This window comes from Dipodomys ordii, unplaced genomic scaffold (genome assembly GCF_000151885.1).
Source record: "Dipodomys ordii isolate 6190 unplaced genomic scaffold, Dord_2.0 Scaffold99, whole genome shotgun sequence".
In the NCBI taxonomy this organism is placed as follows: domain Eukaryota; kingdom Metazoa; phylum Chordata; class Mammalia; order Rodentia; family Heteromyidae; genus Dipodomys; species Dipodomys ordii.
The window spans coordinates 1,868,344-1,887,850 of NW_012267315.1; the positions used below are offsets into that span (position 1 = coordinate 1,868,344).

At 39.2% G+C, this 19,507-nt stretch overlaps 1 protein-coding gene across 1 annotated transcript in view; it reads right to left on the bottom strand.

Moving 5' to 3' along the window:
• Trank1 (tetratricopeptide repeat and ankyrin repeat containing 1) overlaps positions 1–19,507 on the bottom strand; it is an 83,334-nt gene that overhangs the window by 6,416 nt on the left and 57,411 nt on the right. Inside the window, exons 16-20 of the mRNA XM_013027032.1 lie at positions 14,151–14,294; positions 12,445–12,601; positions 4,323–4,411; positions 316–419; positions 71–203 (exon numbers count right to left, since the gene is read on the bottom strand). Coding sequence (XP_012882486.1) covers positions 71–203; positions 316–419; positions 4,323–4,411; positions 12,445–12,601; positions 14,151–14,294 — 627 coding nt within the window. The remainder of the gene's footprint in view (positions 1–70; positions 204–315; positions 420–4,322; positions 4,412–12,444; positions 12,602–14,150; positions 14,295–19,507) is intronic.

A 19,507-nucleotide genomic window follows, 5' to 3' on the forward strand; every position in this document is an offset into this window, starting at 1 on the left:
GGGGTCCATCCCTCAGTCTGCTCAAGTGAAACCAATTCTCCTACAAGTAGCTGTGGGCTGGAAGCCATACCTTTCCAAGCCTCTCACACAACTGGGCAGAGAGCTGGAACTCCTTGGCATAGTTTAGACACTTAAGGGACAGCTTTGGCTCATTGCATTCCAAATAGGTCTTAGCCAGTTCCAAATACTCCAACTGCTTTTCCCTATGGGAAGGAAAACAAAACAGTATTTTCATGAAAGACTGACCTAATACCAATATATATTTATCCTATTATTTTCATCAAAACATACCTGAAATGATCTAGAGACACTTACTTGGGGCTGACTTTCTTGGATTTCATGTTCAGGGCAGTGTTGTGGGCCAAGGCCAACTTTTCCTTCTCAAATGCACCTCCTTTCTGGTAACACTTGGCTGCAACCTGGAATGTGCCAAAGGTTTTGATTCCCAGAAAAATAACAGCAGTGACATAAAGAACAGGAGTTAAAGCATGCACTATGTTCATGTGGACAGAGCTCTGCATCTCACCCTGCCCAATCTGAGGGGGAGGAGAAGGAAGGTGTAGGCATGCTAAGAGGAGTCTCAGAAGACTCAGCCTAGCAGTGTGGCCAGCTAACACATCCAAAGGGTTCATTAGGAAGTATCTAGAAGCCACAGAAAGGGTCCATGCTACATATTTCTATAGGCCATCACAATAACACTCTGCTTAATCTTCCCACAGCCACATGCAAGAGTCATCATCCTCTCCATTGCAAATAGTACAATGGTCACAGCCACTGGAGCAGCTGGCCAAAATCAACCAGAGGCTTTTCTGGGCTTTGACATATATACTAACTACAATGACTACCTGTGTGCTGGTGAGACAGCCATAGTACAGGTAGTAGTGGTAGAAATGGAGTAGCAATCACTGAAACCATAGCATACCCAGCTCCTGTAAGCATGCAGAACTATGTTACCAAACCCTCTCACTATGAGGTATGCAGATAAGTGTTACAGGGAAGTCAGCCTGAACCCTGATTCTGGCCAGAAGAAAGCTATTTTTCTAAAGCAGGAACATTTGCACAAATTCTCAAAGCACGAGCCACAAGAGCAGAAATTTCACATTCTGCTCCATATTGGGTCTTAGTGAGGGCATAGGAGGAACTTACAGACACTTTCTGATAGTGGACAAGTTGGTCTCTCTCTACCTCATGCTCTTTGTTCCAGATTCCCCAGCCCCATAAGCCTCCTTTCATTTCTGTGGCCTGCACCATACTCCTCAGCATAGGGCCTTTGAATTCACTGTTCCTTGTATCCTTTCTCTGCCTAATTAATTAAATTTATTCATTATACAGATCTCAGATCAAGACTCCTTTTCTTAAAGAAGGCTTTCCTGGCCTTCCTATTCAGAACAGAAGCTCTGGAAGCTGCTGCTCTCTTACGTATGATGCCTGAAACAGCTAGAACTGTGCCCTCACTCCCCTGTGTGCCTACTTTGCTCACCATCTTATTCCTGGAATCTAATATTGTTTGGCCCATAGCTCAACAAGTATTTATTGAATGAATGATCTTGTATGGTGGTTTTGAAACATTCATTGACATGCAGCCAAAAACTCAATAAACCACCTGAGTCCTGAAGTCCTTTAGCAGGGTCAAAATAAAGTCAGGCGAGGAGGACTTTTATAACATTCTCATCTGTGCCGGCTCCCCTAAAAAGATTTTAGATTCAAACATTCAAAAGTGTTTTTAAAGGGGTAAATAATTGGAAATCCATGAATAACACATATGAGCAACACCAGTGGTGTTCTGAAAGGAATAAAAGTAGGATTTGATACAGTTTTACAATTTCATACTGATATCTGCTGCCCATATCTCTCTCCCTTCCCTCCCTAAAGCCCACCCTCCACCCTATCAATGAAATCTTGCAAATATTCAGCATTTCTTTCCAATTATAACACTGAATAAAGTCTGAAACTCAACTTCTACAACTAAATATTACATATTTTTAAAACTATTTTCTGTATGTCAAACCTACCACAATACAAATTCTGTCTTCTCCCCTCATATTATAATGACAACAGTGGTCACAGTCCTTTATTCTTCCTTGTCTCTACCCATACCCCTTTACAATTAAGGTAGTGACTTCTCCTGTCAGGAGAGCTCCTTGTCTACCTCTTTTCCAATGTGGATTTTGACTGGTTTAGTCAACAGAACCCAGCAGAAGTGATACTGGACCAGCCAAGACCAGGCCTCAAAGGGATAAAAGTATTTCTGCTTACTTTAAACAATGGTATCACAAGGACAAAATCAGACTAGTCTGTTGGAAAATGCAAGACAGTGATCCAGGAACCTATGATTCCATCACAGGAACCAAGAACCACCCAATTCCCGGAAGTAGATACACCCAGCTGAATGGGACCTGAATGTAGACATAGGAGTTCCCTAGCTGAATCAGAAGAGCTACTAAGTTGAATTCACACTGACAACCTGAAAGATCAGGAGCAACATGAACACTGAGTTTGAGGGCTGTTGTACAGCTTCAGTGAACTGAAAAACCTCAGATGTGAGTTGTTTGCTATAGATGTAAACCTTCTTCCCTGCCACAGCTGGTAACTCCTCTAAGAATTGAGGCTTTGGGAATTCTTTCTCATAGTTATATAGACCGAATAGCTCACCTATGACTTTTGGTCAGTTCTGACTTGTAGGCATCACTCACAATTGTCTAGTCCTTTCACTGAGGCCTAGCTCCATGAAACTCCAGGGAGAAGAAGGATCCCTGGAGCATCAGAATAAGCCCTCCAGAGAAATCATTGTCTCAATAAACATCTGTTAGAAGTGGAAGAGAAAGCATAGCCACTTGCCTTGTGACCCTTAAGGAGCTTAACCCCCAATACGTGCACTAAGGCCAGAAGTAAAGGAAATCATCTGCCAAAACTCAGCCCAGCTATTCTTTCAGGAAGCATCCTTGCAGTTTCTGGCAGAGGCATTCAAAAAAAGGCAATCAAACCCTAGCAAAGTACATTTCTGTGGGGCTCTGACTGTGGCAGCAAACATTGTTAGTTACTACAGCACTCTCCTCCCTTTCTTTCCAGATGGAAGAACTTATAATCCATTAAGGGCTGAAACTGCCAAATGCCTTTGCAGCTGGGAGGGGGCAAGTGACCTAGCACTGACCAATTAAAAGCATGAGAACATTACATTTTTCATATTCTCAGCCATTATTCAACAATGATGAGGAACATCTCTGACAAGCTGCAGATGACACAGGAAGAGATGCAAAAAGATTGAGCACATGTTGATTTCTCTGAACTGCAAAATCAATCCTGCAATCAGACATCTTGTTATTGGATTTTTTTAAAGTTAACACTGTTCTTCTAGAAGGATATTCACAGATCGCAGGTGAAAGCATCCCTACTACCTTGTAGGAGACATGTGCCCGTGGTGCCCACTTGAAACCCTGTGATGTGTAAGGTTTCTGACCGTGGGCTCACTACAGAGCATTTTCTAGAAGACAACTATTTAAGTTCACCAAGACAGCCTGAGGTTAGAAGTCAGTCATTGAAATATAGAAGCAAAGTTTTACCATGCTTACACTCTTCAGATTAGCAGCAAAATCTATGGCTGATTCATTTCAAAAGGCAAACATTGACAAACCTTTTACTATTTTACAATGCAGTATGATAACAAAAGTTGTGTGCGGGTGTGCCGATTCAGGGCCTAGACACTGCCCCTAAGCTTTCTTGTGGAAGACTAGTGCTCTACAGTTTTGAGCCACAGCTCCACTTCTGGCTTTTTTTTGGTGATTAATTGATGATAACAATCTCACATAGTAGTGCTGTGGCTCAAAGTGGTAGAGCACTAGCCTTGAGCAAAAGAGCTCACTCAGGGACAGCACCCAGATCCTGAGTTTAAGCCCCACAAACAACAATGACAGCAAAAAAGAAAACATGGGAGGGGATGAAAGAATCTCACTATCTTTCCTTCCTGGGCTGGCTTTGAACCAGGATCCTCAAATCTCACCTGGTGAGTAGGTAGAATTTACAGGAATGAACCACCACTACAACAAAAGCTTTCAAGCATAGAAGAAAAAGAAAATAAATAGGAAGCTTCCTTGTTGGAGAAAGGCCAAAATGAAGGTTGTCACACCTCCACTAACAAGGGAAGGAACAAGACATGAGCTCTCCTCATCTCCAGAGTACCCTGATGGTTCCAAAGAAGTGGCACACACACCTTTATCCTCACCCTGTCCTGCTGACATGTAATAGTGGGAGATTTGCCTTTGAGGCTTGACAAGGATAACAACTGCAGAGACCCCTCACCCCTGGCTTCTGGCCCAGCTCCTTACCTTCCAGCACTGGTGCTTAGCATAATACTCTCCTTGTGCAATCCACTCCTCAGGAGTTGATGTCTTGACAAACATGCTATCATCAAAGTCTAAAATTAAAATAAAAAGTAGGTTTGCTTTTCTGGGCAATCATTCATTTACTTATGTTATGGCTGAATTGTGTCTTCCACACACCACTCCAAATTTCATGTACTGAAGGCTTAATCTCTATTATCTCAAAATGTAACTGTACTTGGAGACCTTTAAAAAGATGATTAACTTAAAATGAGGCTTTCCTGGTGGGCTCTAATCCAATCTCTCCTTGTGAAGAGAGAAAATTAAACACACACACACACACACACACACACACACACACACACACAGAGTAAGGAATGGGAGAAGGAAAGAGTGAATCAATGAAGATGATGAAGATGATCATCTACAAGCCAAAACAGAAAAATCTTTGAAGAAAGAAATCAACTCAGCCAACTCCTTGTCCTTGGACCTCTAGCCACTACATACTATGGGAAAATAGATTTCTGTTGTTTAAGCCAGTTAGTCTATGGCATTTTTTATGACAACCACAATAGGCTAACACACCTATGTTATCTTTCTACTCTTTGTTTAAGATATATTTCATTGCCAGGTGCTGGTGGCTCACGCTTGTAATCCTAGCTACTCAGGAGGCTGAGATCTGAGGATTGCAGTTCAAAACCAGCCCAGGCAGAAAAGTCCGTGAGACTCTTATCTCCAATTAACCACCAGAAAACTGGAAGTGTTGCTGTGTGGCTCAAGTGGTAGAGGGCTTGCCTGGAGCTAAAGAGCTGAGGGACAGCACCAAGGCCCAGAGTTCAAACCCCACATCCGACAAAAGAAAAACAAAAAGAAACATTTCAGCTTACAAAGCCAGGTTGCATGGGCAGGTTTAAGAGAAGAAGGTATAGGTGAGAAAGGATATGGTTTTGTTTTTAAATTTTGGTCTACTTTCCTTTTCTCAACAATTAAAAAAATTTCATTAACACACACACACACACACACACACACACACAAATACAAATAGCAATTACTAATTCCTCCTTAAAAAGCTAAAGCCAGATATCTCTTAGTAAGTAGCTTGGTGAGGAACAAAGTAACAGGATATTTGTACATAGTACAAATGCTATTTGATTTATGATGAAGTTGTATTCTCATGGTAAATTAAAATACTGTAACTCAAAAATGAGTTAATACATCTAATCCACCAAATATCATGGCTCAGCAATACATTGAACTGTGTAGTGCTACTCATTCACTGAGGCTGCATGGACTGGCAGCTTTGGCTCACTGCTAATGTCTAGCATCTTCAGAGTAATGTACCACATCATATCACATACTAGGGAAAATTTTTGAAAAAAATTTTGAAAAATTCAAAATAGTTTTTATTGAATATGATCATTTTTGCACCATTGTAAAATTGAGAAATCTCAAGTCAAACCATCATAGATCAGGCACCACTGGTATTTCCAAATGTACAGATTTTGCCCTGATCAAAGTAAGCATTCTAACAAATTTTTAATTTTATTTTATTGAAAAGAGGGTTACAGTTACATAAGTAAGGTAATGAATACATTTCTTGTCAAACATTGTTACCCACTCCTTTGTTTTTCTCCCACTATTTTTATATTTATTTTTATTATCATTAAATGGTATAAAGTTTCACTTCCACACATCAATTTATGAGGACAATACTCTGACACATATATGTTGGTGGAAACAGACTACCAAAACCAATCTGCAATCTGTCCTATCTGTTCCACTCTAGCCTGCCGCTGATTCTCTGGCCCTTAGAGTATCACCATATGAGTAACAATGCACAGCTTCATGAAACATAATGGAAAGACAATGAATGTTAGGACAATGCTGACAGCCAAAATAGAGATATCTAGTCCAGTGAAGAGCAACCAATGGGGCAAGGCAGGCATATTTAGAAGGTGTAAAAACATATATTAAACTTCATAATTGATCCCGCCCTGCTCTCCCTCTGCTCGTTTCCTGAGGAATGGTGCAATGATGATGGTACAGGTCTTGTTCTGACTTCATGGTACTATTACTGACTTACTGAAATTTCATTCACTCAGCAAAACCCTTCATTACCTCTGAAGAAAGTAATGAAGTCTGTAGGCACCATGCTGAAGAAATGCAACTTCTAATAGTCACCGCACTCACTCCCCCACCATTCCCCTGCACAGTAGAACCACATGCAGCTATATTTATAAGTAAGACTATACTTGCTCTTCTTGCATTCCTAATGCTACCAAAAGACATACATTGAATGCCCATTTTAATATCTTGTTAATCATATTTGGGGGTTATAAGGAGTATGCACTACAGGAAAGATTGCTAGGGTCAACTCATTCCTTTTCCTTTTGCTGAGGAAGCAAATACCAATGGAGAGAAAGTATAGCCTAAACAAGGTTATGTAACTACTCAGGTAGAGAGGTTTTTGGAGAAGACAAGTTTTTCAGGTCTTAGAAAAGAACAACTAATCCTGGTCCCAAACTAAGTCACCAAAATAGACTTCAAGAAACCAGCTGAGAAATATTCAGAAAACCTAAAAACCCTACAGTGACCAAGTCCTTCCCCTACCTTAGAGACTGAATAACTGATCCTCAAGAAATACGGTAATTAGGATGATAGGCTCACACCTATAATCCTAGCTACTCTGGAGGCAGAGACTGCAAAAATCATAGTTCAGGTTCAGCCCCAGAAGAAGTTTATTAAACTCCCATCTCAATGTGTCTGTCATTCCAACTATGTAGAAAGCATAAATAAGAGGATCACAGTCCCAGCCAGCCCAAAGGTTTCAAAGTAGTAGAATGCTTGCCTAGCAAGAATAAGACCCTAAATTAAAAATCCCAATACTAAGAAGAAAAAAAGGGGGAGAGAGGGGAAAGTTGAAAAGGGAAGGAAAAGGGAGAAGGAAGGAGAAAGTAATTTTCTCCTTCATGAAGGGTGTTTATTTCTCCTGTCTGGAGAACTTCAGTTCATTTTTTAATTAGTCTTTGCAAATTATATAAAATAATACATAACAATGACTTCTGTAAGCCCTGTAAACAGCACAAAAGGTATAAAAATGAGAAGTTAAAAATGTGCATAGCTGGGGGCCAGGATGGTGCTGCAGCTGCCTATGTTTGATCCTGTGAATTTCTTGGGGAGTGAGTACAAAGATCCTCTTAGAACTTCAAGTCCTCTGGATTGGAGTGAAAGCCATGCTTTCAGAATCATCTTTTCATTGTCACCAGCAAGAAAGAATGGAAGGATCTCTGAAGCTGGTGTCATTTGATGATTTGTCTGTGGACTTTAGCTGGAAGGAATGGATGGACCTGGACATTGCTCAGAGGACCTTGTATAGAGATGTAATGCTGGAGACCTACAACAACCTGGTGTCTTTGGATTATACCAACATCAAATACAGTGAAAACAAGGGAGGGACATACACAGCAACAAAGAAATTATCCTATAAATATGTTAGAAACAATAGCAATAAAGAAACATTTGGGACTCATATCTGATAAACTTACTCAGAAAACCAGAAGTGGTACTGTGGCTCAAGTGGTAGAGCACTAGCTTTGAGCTGAATTGCTGAGACAGCACCCAGCGTTTAAGCTTCACGACTGATAAACCTATCAGTTTGGGTCTGGCCCTTAACTTCTTGGTATTCTATTATGACATTCTGAACTCCCCAGAGGAAGCTAGCTTTCTTGTAAAGACAGCTTTTGATGAAGTCATTGCTGAACTTGATACATTAAGTGAAGAGTGGTTCAAAGACTGCATGCTAATAATGTAGTTACTAAGAGAAAAGTTGACATTGTGGATATGATAACCAAGGAGATGAAGTGAAAGCAGGAGAAGGAGGTGAAAATAAAATGACCTTCCAACTTTTATCTGCCTCATTCTAAAATTTATACAGTAGACCATTTGTCATCCATGCTGTCCCACAAATAGTTTGTTGTTTAGGATTTATGACAGGTTTATATTGCTTTTATTTGAATTTCTGTATTTCCCAGGGTTTTTTGTTGTTTTTAATATTAGGGGAATAGATATTGCCCGTAAACATTTAGTGAGTTATCTGTTTTCATCTTCAAATGACCAATATGAGGATGTAGAATTTTTATACAAGTTGTAAATGTTTGGCATGTACTTTGGTACATGGTGACTTCACAAGGGCCAGTGTTAAAACTGCTTCCATGTCAAAGTGAAGAAATCTTCCTACATATTGGTTTATACTGGTGGGGAATAAAAGGGAAAATTGATTCCAAGCACAGGTGTAATTATTCTGGATATTAGAAAGTTTTGGAGCACTTGCAGGGCTGTGGTACAGACAGATATTCCATGGCTGTTACATGCTGGAATCATGTATTTCTGTGGAAGAGTCTATCTCAGTGTGCACACCTTAGACTACAGCACCAGAGTATTCTTTGAGACAAAGTTGTGTCCCAATTAACTCTGGATAAGTGCAGAAATGGTTCACATTCCATTATTTGTGATGTTACCTTCTGTTTGCTCTCATTATTTTTGCTACAAATTTTATTTGTATTTAAATGTTTTAGGCAACCTACGAACAAATGTAAAAATAAAGACGCAGTGAAAATGAAAAAAAAATGTGCATAGCTATTCAACGGCTCCATGCTAACCAATCCTAGCTCCAGAGATAACCACTATAAACAATTTATACCAAAAATAAGAGATGTAAAGATCCTGCTACCCATAATCAGGAGCTGAACAGATACAGATAAAGTCCTGACAATTCCTATTTCTGAATTCTTGTTTCTTGTTTTGTGAAACTCAGGAAATAAACAGAAAAGACATCTAGATATATGTTTAGATGCATATATATGTAAGTATTCTATTCTGTTGTATGTTAAACACAGTTTTTGTGTGTGTGTATGTGTGTGTTTGTGTGTGTGTGTGTGTGTGTGTGTGTGTGTGTGTGTGTGTGTATGCTCTGGTATGGAAGATTGAACTCAGAAGCTTTTGATCTCTCAACGTTTTTGCTCATGGGTGGTTTCCTACCACTTGACCCACACTTCCAGTCCAGCATTTTAAAATATAATCTTATTAAGATATTGTAAAGAAGATACGTAAGTCAGGTAATGAGTACATTTCTTTTTGAACAATGTCATCTTTTCCTTCCCTCTCCTCCAGTTTCCCCCTCCTGTCTCTGCCTACAAGTTTCATAGTACATTTTCCACATAGTATCTATTGAATACCATGACTGCATTTGTTCATCCTTCCTCCCTCTATTTCTTCACCTCTCCTCAAAAGACAGAAAGAATAAAAAAATCTAAAAGAAACAAAAACAACAAAACCCATGTTTCCATTTCCTCAAATTAATTTTGATAAATAGTATTTTAAGTGTTCACAGGTGTTATACCTTTGAGTTCCTCTCCTAAAAGCATCCTCTTTTATTCTCCCTGTTTGTGTGTGTGTGCCTAAAGTCCTGTATAATTTATCATGTCTCAGTGTATTTTAGATATATGAGAAAAAGCATGTGTCATTTTTCTCTCTGAGCTTGGCTTACCTCTTTTAATCTAATTTCTTCTAGGTCCATCCATTTCCCTACAAATGACATAATCTTATTCTTTCTAATGGATTAGTAAAATTCCATTGTAAGTACCGAATTTTTTGTCTATTCATCAATTGTAGGGCATCTGGGCTGTTTCTGAAATTTGGCTATTTTGAATAGTGCCGCACTGAACATGGATGTGCAAGTGTCTACAGAATCCTAACTTGTAATATTCTGGGTAGATGCCCAAGAGTGATGCAGCTGGGTCTCAGGGAAGTTCTATCCTTAGTTTTTTGAGGAACCACCAAATCACCACATCCCTGCCAGCATTTATTGTTCAAATTATCAATGTTGGCCGATATAACTAGGTTGAGATTGAATCTCAGGATTTGCATTTCCTTTATGGCTAGGGATACTGAGCATTTCTCCATATGTTTCTTTGCCATTTTTCCTTCTAAGAAGTCTCTCTTTAGCTCCTTTGACCACTTATTGACTGGTTTACTCATTTTAGGGGTGAGGGAGTTATTTCTTGAGCTCCTTGTATATTTTGGATATTAGGCCTTTGTCAGGTGGTTCACTGGTAAAGATCTTCTGGTAAAGATCTTCACTGGTAAAGTCTGTTGGTTATCTTTCTAGTTTAGTAACTATGCCCTCTGCTGTGCAAAAACTTATTTTGATGTAATCTCATTGAAGTCTCCTTTCTGCTGTGTCCCTGGGACTCTTTGCAAAGAGTTTCTGCTTATGCCTACAAATTCTAATGTTTTTCCTACTCTCTCTTGTAATTTCAAAGTTTCAGATCTCACATTGAGATCCTAAAAGTATTGAAGAGATTATCTTTTTTCCACCATATATCTTTGGCTTCCTTGTCAAATTTCTTTTTGGGTCTTCTAGTCTGTTCCATTAATCTTCAGGCCTATTTTTGTACCAGTTCCAAGCTGTTTTTGTTATTATAGCTCTTTGGTACTTGATGTCTGGGGCTGTGATATCACTAGCTTTTTTTTTTTTTTTGCCTAAAATTTCTTTGACTATTGAAGGTCTTCTGTAATTCCATATGAATTTTGGAGTTATTTTCTCTAACTTGTTAAAGAATATCACTGGGGTTTTGATGAGGATTACATTAAATTTGTAGGTCACCTTTTGCAGTATGGCCATTTTGACAATATTAATTCTACTTATCAGCATTTTGCTGGTGATTAGAGATAAGAGTATTGGAGATTTTATGTCCAAGCTGGCTCCAAACCACAATCCTTAGATCACATCCTTCTGAGTAGGATTATAGGTCTAATCCACTGGTACCTGGCTATATTATAGTTTTATTTGAATAATATATAGCTATTTAAAAATAAAATCATTCTACTTGTACTGCTTTATAGTTTCCTTTTGTCAACTAATAATATCTTGAACATCTTTCCATATCAGTAAACAGAAATCCTTGTTCTTTTTTTTTTGTGGGAGGGTGGGGTGGGGTCTGGTCGTAGGGCCTGAACTCTGGGCCTGGGCGCTGTCCCTCAGCTCTTCAGCTCAAGGCTAGCATTCTACCATTTTAGCCACAGCGCCACTTCCGGCTTTTTTTTTTCTTTTTACTTATGTGGTGCTGAGGAATCAAACACAGGGCCTCATGCATGCAAGGCAAGTGCTCTATCACTGAGCCACCTTCCCAGCCCTTCCTTGTGCTTTTTAATGGTTAATGGTATTCTAGTAAAAATATACCTGTTTGGCTTTTGCCTATTGAACATTTAGGCTGCTTTTCTTATGATTACAAACAGGGCCATGTAATCTCTATATTTATAGACATTGCCAATATGCTTCCCAAAAGCTCATAAAAGTTTGTGTTTTCCCTTGAGTCCCATTTTATCTAATCTTTGCCCATAATACATACTTTAAAAAAATAGTACAAGGATTTGAACTCAGAGCCTTGTACTTTCTAAGCTAATGACATATAGCTGAGCCATACCTCCAGTATGGCCAGCTACTTTTAGGACAGGATCTCACTTTCTACTTAGGTACATGCCTGAGCCTAATTATACTTTCTTTCAGCCTTCTCATAATTCTGAGATCACAGTCATAAGCCACCACATCCAGCTTCTTGCTTTTCTCAGTAGAGACAGACTCTCTCAGAGTTGTTCTGCCACAGCTGGCCTGCAACTGCAATTCTCCCATTTTCAGTCTTCCACATAACTTGTGATACCAGGCCCATGACACCACACCCTTGAGGAGTCTTGAAAACTTTTCTTCCCAAATTGGCCTCAAACCTTCATCATCTCATTCTTGTCCTCCCAAAAAGCTAAGATTACACCTTTAAAGGACAACTCACTGAAGAAGTTAATCTTCTCAATTCTACTTCAACCACTTTCTGACACACCTTAACATATGAATAGGAAAGTGCTTTCTCAGAAGATTGTGAATAGAAAAAATAAGCTACATCCTCAGCTGGGAGTGAAACTTAATGGTATAGCACTTGTCTAATATACATGAGGCCCTAAATTCTATCTCCACCACTGCAAAACAGAAAATTTAAAAAGGATATCCTTTAACCCCAAATGTAAGAACAGCTGAAGGTGATATTTCTTCCTATAATAAGAATATTTCAGATCTTACCTTTATTTTCATCTGTCTTCACTACTTGAACAAAATCTCTTCTAATGAAATATTTGAAAGCAGGAGATCGTTTCTCTAGGTTTTCATCGAAGATCCAGAGGTTGACTCGAGCCCGGGTGATGGCCGTGTACAGCTTCTTCAGCTCTCCATTGAGTAGCTAAAGTCAAGATTGAGGATAAACATGAGATCTGTAGCACACCATGATACATTTCAAGTGTCTTACTCTTATTTTTGAAAAATAAACACACTAAAGTTTAAAGAAGTCCAGCACAGTTGTGAATAGAATACCAAGATTTCAGATACTTCAGAACAGGTTAAGTGATGCTCTAAAATGAGCCAATAAGAAATCTCACCCCTTTCCAATAAAAAAAAGAAGACAATATACCACAAAGAGGGCACATCACCAGTATTAGAGGATTCTTGATTTTGCTGTCATTTTTAAGTGTTAATTTTGAACTAATTATAGATTCACCAGAAGTTACAAAGATAGGAAAAAAAGACATACTAGATATATTATATATACATCATAAATGTGTGTTTATATGAACTATATACTATATATAGTGTGTCCTTCACTCTCAGTTTATTCCAGTGGAATACACATCTTACACAACTGCTATGACATTTTATCAAAATTAAATTAGCCATAGCATCTAACTGTCATTAGTATCAAATTACTCAAGACCTGCTCTGTAGCTATATCAAGAAATCTCTCTTTCTCTCTTTCTCCAGGCCCCCCTACCCTTTCTCCCCTTTGTTCTGTCTTTCTTTCAGTAGTCCTGGAGTTTGAGCTTAGGACCTTGCATTGGCTAGGCAGGTGTTCTACCATTTGAGTCATGCCCTCCATACCAAGATTTCTGATTAGTAAGTAAGATGGTGGAATAGAAGCTTCCACCCTGCAACTCCACAGATGATAAGTTTGGGTGACAAAGGATAGGCTTTATGTAAATAAAGAATGAGAGGAAGCCACACACCAGTGGCTCATGCATATAATCTTAGCTACTCAGAAGACTGAGATCTGAGAATCACAGTTGGAAGCCAACCTGGGCAGGAAATTCTGTGAGATTTTCATCTTTGCTAACCACCAAAAAGCCAAAAGCGGAGCTGTGGCTTAAATGGTAGAGTGATAGCCTCGAGAAAAAAAAAAAAAACAGCTCAAGGAGAGTGCCCAGGCCCTGTCTTCAAGCCTCAGAACTGGCACCAAAAAAAAAAGACTTATATAACTTTAACATTCTCAAATACAAATAACTTAAAAAGACAAAAAGAAAAAGAGGGAAAGCATTGAGAATCTCAAAGAGGCAACAGCACAGATAAAAAACTACACTGAAACAGAAAAAGCCACTTGGAGTAAACTAGGACACAGCCAACTCTGGAAGTAGGAGAAACCAAAGCCACAACAACAAGGTAAGCCAAGTGGCCCCTCGTGACAGACTCTTATTCTCAAAAAATGATTTCTCAATATAGTGAGCGTCAGGGGTGAAGGTACTGTCCCTTTCCACTTTCAGACTACTGTATCAAGCCCAACTTTCTGCTAAGAGAAAGGGAGTTTCCTGGCACTGACATATCTGCCTTTCCCTTCCCTTCCCTTCCCCATTGTTGATGTAAAAAATAATGAGGCAAGTTCAAGGTTCCATTTTTCATCTCATCTTCCCTTCTAAACCTTATGTACTGATGCTGTGTCAAGTAAGTATATGGCAAAAACTCACCTTGTATATTTCTGGATTTACCATGAGGGATCGAACCTGAGAAGGGCTAGGTTTCTCCAAGGGCTCTTCAGCCAATGGCCAGTTTCCCTCTCTGGAGTCAGATGGCGGTATAAATGAGGAAATGATCTTCCACTCTTTGTAAGCCTGAACAACAATAACAAATTAAAAAAACAACAGAACATGGTAGTTTGTTTTCTTTTTTGGTCAGTTGTGGGGCCTGAACTCTGGGCCTGGGCTCAGTCCCTCAGCTCTTCAGCTCAAGGCTAATGCTCTACCACTTGAGCCATGGTGCCACTTCTGGCTTTTTCTGCTTATGTGATGCTGAGGAATTGAACCCAGGGCCTCGTACATGCAAGGCAAGCACCCTACCACTGAGCCACCTTCCCAACCCCCAGAACATGTTTTGAACAGTTTTTACCAAGCTTCAAGAGAATTGAGCCTCATGGGATGTGGGGGGAGAGAAGCAAGCCTTCAGCCCCAGCTGTGAGGAGGTGACAATCCTGTGGCTTCAGAATGGATAATAGATGGCTAAAGTTGCAGAGGCAAAGACCAAGAAAATTCACCAGACACTTGGCCAAAACAGTAGAAAATGAACTGGATATCTTATGGGAGGGGACAGGAGGGAAAGACTGGGAGAGATGATGAAAGGAGAAAAATTGTTCACAAAGAAGTGTACTGATTATACTTGATTCATGTAACTGTAACCTCTCTGAATATCAACTACATAAAAACAATTTAAGGAGAAAAACAAAGGAGGGGTAACAATGCTCAACAAGAAATGTACTCATTATGGGACTAGGAAGGTGGTTCAGTGGTAGAGCCCTTGCCTTTCATGCATGAGGCCCTGAGTTCGATTCCTCAGCACCACATAAGCAAAAAGAAAACAGCCGGAAGTGGTGCTATGGCTCAAGTGGTTGAGGGCTAGCCTTAAGCTGAAGAGCTGAGGGGCAGTGCCCAGGCCCAGAGGTCAGGCCCCACGACTGGACTGAAAAAAAAAAAAGAAAGAAAAGAAATGTACTCATTATCTTACTTAGGTAACTATAACTCCTCTGTACAAAATCTTTACAATGAAATAAAATTTAAATAAAATAAAATAAAAACAGGCAGTGGACTGGACTTGGCCAGTAAGCTGTAGTTGGCAGACCCCGGCAAAGTTAATGTAAAATTCCAAGATTAGATGCAGCATGTAGAATCCAATTTGTTTTAATTAAAGACTTCATATTATACTGTCTGGTAAGCATTAGCTGGTTAACTCTCCTTTTTTTTTGCCCATCGTAGGGCTTGAACTGTGGGCCTGGGCACTATCCCTGAGCTCTTCAGCTCAAGGCATGCACTCTACCACTTGAGCCACAGTGCCACTTCTGGTTTTCTGGTGGTGAATTGGAGATAAGAGTCTCACAGACTTTCCTGCCCAGGCTAGCTTTGAACACAATCCTCAGATCTCAGCCTCCTAAATAGCTAGGATTACAGGCATGAGCCACCAGTGCACAGCTTTTCTTTTTATACAATAGTAGCTGTGTGCCTAGCTGCCAGGCAGCTGAGATCTGAGGACTATAGTTCAAAGTCAGAGAAGGCAGGAAAGTCTATGGGACTTTGATCTCCAACTTACCACACACACACAAAGGCCAGAAGTGGTGGGGCGCTGGTGGTTCATGCCTGTTGGCTAAGATCTGAGGATCACGGTTCAAAGCCACCCTGGGCAGGAAACTCCGTAAGAATCTTATCTCCAATAAACTACTCAAAAAAGCCAAAAGTGGTGCTGTGGCTCAAGTGGTAGAGCACTCACCTTGAGCAAAAAGAAGCCCCAGTGCCCAAGGCTGGAGTTCAAGCCCCAGGACCAGCAAGAGAGAAAGAAAGAAAGAGAGAAGGCGAAAGGGAGAGAGGGAGAAGGAGAGAGAGAGAGAGAGAGAGACAGAGACAGAGAGAGAGAGAGAGTGAGAGAGTTGAACAAGTAGTAGAACACTTGCCTTGAGCAAAAAACTTCTGGGACAGCACTCAGGCTCTGAGTTCAAGCCCAGGATTGGCTCAAAAACAAAAAATAGTGCTACTTGCTATTTATATAATGTTTCAAGGATATCCAAAAGATGAAGTTGATACAGATGATTACCTGGTTTAGGTTACCACTAAACCATATGGTTAAACTAACTTAATTAACTTAAACATTCTTTTCATTTTAATTGTATTTAACTGTACAAAGGGTATAATATTTAGATTTATGTATATAATACATATAATATACTTTGATCAATTCAATCTATTTTATTTTCTTAGCCTCCTTCCCTCAATACTCCCTACTTTTTCAAGTTTTCAGTTGGTTTCATTATGCTGTTTTCATACACATATATAACTTACTTCAACTATATTATTCACCCATCACCCTTTCCTTCCCTCCACTCCCCTCCCATTGATTATAATTGTGTCATTATTCCTTTTTAGCTCTAGGTTTCACATATAAGCAAAAACATGCAATATATGTCTTTCTGAGCTTGCCTTGTCTTGCTCAACATGATTTAGTTCAATTTATATTCCTGCAAACAATAGACTCTCACTCTTCTTTATTGCTCCACTGTGTATGTATGCTATGTTTTCTTTCATATCAGTTGACAGGCATCCACACTTATTCTATACATTTGCTATTGTGAATAATGTTATTATGAATATGGGTGGTCATGTATATCTATTGTATGCTTACTTGATACATTCCTTCAGATATATGCCCAGTGGAGATTACAGCAGGGTCATGTGGTAGTTTTGCTTTTAGCTTTTTATAGTAATCTCCAAACTGGTCTCCATAGTAACTATACTTATTCATTCCCACTAATGATGCGCTCCCTCAAATCCCATTGCCATATCCTTGTCAGAGTTTGTTATTGTTTATTTGATAATAACTGTCATCCTGAGGGGTGAAATGGAATCTCAATGCCATTTTGATTTGCATTTTCTTATGGCTAAGGATGTCACACATTTCTAAATGCATTTATTTGATATTTGTACTTTTTGAGAAATGTCTATTCAATTTATTGCTCTGTTTATTAATTGAATTACTTGAACTTTCAATGATTAAAATTTTAAGACCTTCATATATTCTGGACATTCATCTTTGGTCTAAGGAATAGCTGCCAATGATTTACTGCCATTCTGTATGTGGTCTCTTGATTCTGGTAAGCATTTATTTTTTATTTCTATTGTAAAAATATTGTGCAGAGGGGCTGGGAAGGTGGCTCAGTGGTAGAGTGCTTGCCTTGCATGCTTGAGGCCCAGGGTTCAATTCCTCAGCACCACATAAGCAGAAAAAAAAAGCCAGAAGTGGCGCTGTGGCTCAAGTGGTAGAGTGCTAGCCTTGAGCTGAAGAGCTGAGAGAAAGCACCCAGGCCCAGAGTTCAGACCCCACGACTGGACCCCCCCCAAAAAAATTGTACAGAGGGGTTAAGTTACATGAGTAAGGTAATGAGTACATTTCCTATCGAGCATTGTTATGTCCTCCTTTGTTTTTCCTCTACCACCTCTTTCCTCCTCACCTCTCCAACTCCTCCCCCTACAAGTTCATTTTCAACATAGTGTTTTATACATCTCATTGTTACAATGGGTCAGCCTGTATCCTTGTTTCAGCATTTTGTTATTTCCCTTCCCCTTCCCAAATTAGAAAAATGTATATACAAGATGCAGCATACCAGAATTAAATACAGTGAAAACAGGGGTTATATCCGATAAGCATGTCTTGTGCCAAATTTTTTTAAGATGAAACATCTGCTGGTCAATTCTTGTTCTTATTTCCTGAGCAACTGAAGTCCTATTGAGAAACCTTACCTATGCTTATATCTTGAAGTTTTTGTTCCTGTTCTTTTCTTGAACTTTCAAATTTTCAGGGTTTTGGAAAGGGAAGAAACATATAAAAGTCTTCCAGATTCTTCCCTTAGGACCAATAATTGTGCAAGAAAAGGCTTGGAATCTACTAGCAAGGCCATCATTAGAAAATTCAGCTTTCAAAGATCTTTTCATCCCATTCATACAAGTGCGAAAGACAGAAGTATAAATGGTAATTCTAAAGGCAAAATGTCTATGTGCCTCTGATCATATAAAATAATATTTATGGAAATGAACTCCAGGACACAGAAAAAATGGTAATTCTTGTCCCAAATATCCAAGGTAGTTGGGAGTAACTAGGAGGCTGTCACTCTCCAAAGATGAGGCAATATCCTACAAGCAAAAGGATTGTTCTGACCACTTCTTATACCTTTACCATAGTAATGTGGTTGAACAGGCAAAATAGATCCTCTAGAAAGAAAAATCACACACTATAGCAATATGGATCTTCCTTCACCAGTGTCCATGGCAACCCTATGCCTAGGTGACAGACGCTGCAAGACCCTACATGACTGGAACACAAACAAGGAGGATGAGAAAAGCTCTATGGTTCCAATTACCTTCACTCATCCACTTGGAGAGAATCCCCAAATTCCTATGGATATGTATTTTCTGATTTTATTTGAAAAATTCGGTAGAAAAGGGGTATACATAGAAATGACAATGATAATGGGAAGGGATGAGAAGGGGAAACAAAGGAGGAGGCAACAATGCTTGGTAAGAAATGTACTCATTACTTTGCCCATGTAATTGTAACCCTTCTGTACAATATTTTCACAATAAAAAAAGAAATGACAATGATATACTCATTGTGAAAGACTTTGGAAGTCAATTCATATGCGAAGCTTTAAAAGAAAGGGAATAAGAAGGAAAGATGTTCAGTACTGAAAGCATCTGAGTTTGTCTTCAGACTCTGCTACCTGTATTATGACTATGGACAATTTACTTAATCTCAATACCTTTTGCTTAATGCTATAGAATGAAGGTGACAAAAATACACGTAACCTCAGAGGACTGCTGGAGTAAGACAACACACTGACAAAACATACTTCATAAACTGTAAAGTGCCCTGCAGAACCAGCTATAGATATTAAGGAAAATGTGGCATTAAAATGGCCAAGAAAAAAAGTAATGATTTTATTTAAAAGGTCAGCTCTGGAGCAGATTTTAAGATGCCAAAACCAACAGTGCTTCTGACTTAGATAAGAAGCAACCTTTTCCAGTATGTACCATATGAAATAGGAATAATATACAAGAAGGACCAAGACACAGACAGCTAAGTTCCCAACAGCTAATATTCCCCAACACAGCTAACAGACCATCTGAGTCCACAGTAAAAGATAGTGATAAAAGAAATGAGTCACAACTACTTAACAATAAAAATAAGGGCCTCACTATAGGAAGGAAGGAAAGAAGGAAGAAAGAAAGAAAGAAAGAAAGAAAGAAAGAAAGAAAGAAAGAAAGAAAGAAAGAAAGAAAGAAAGAAAGAAAGA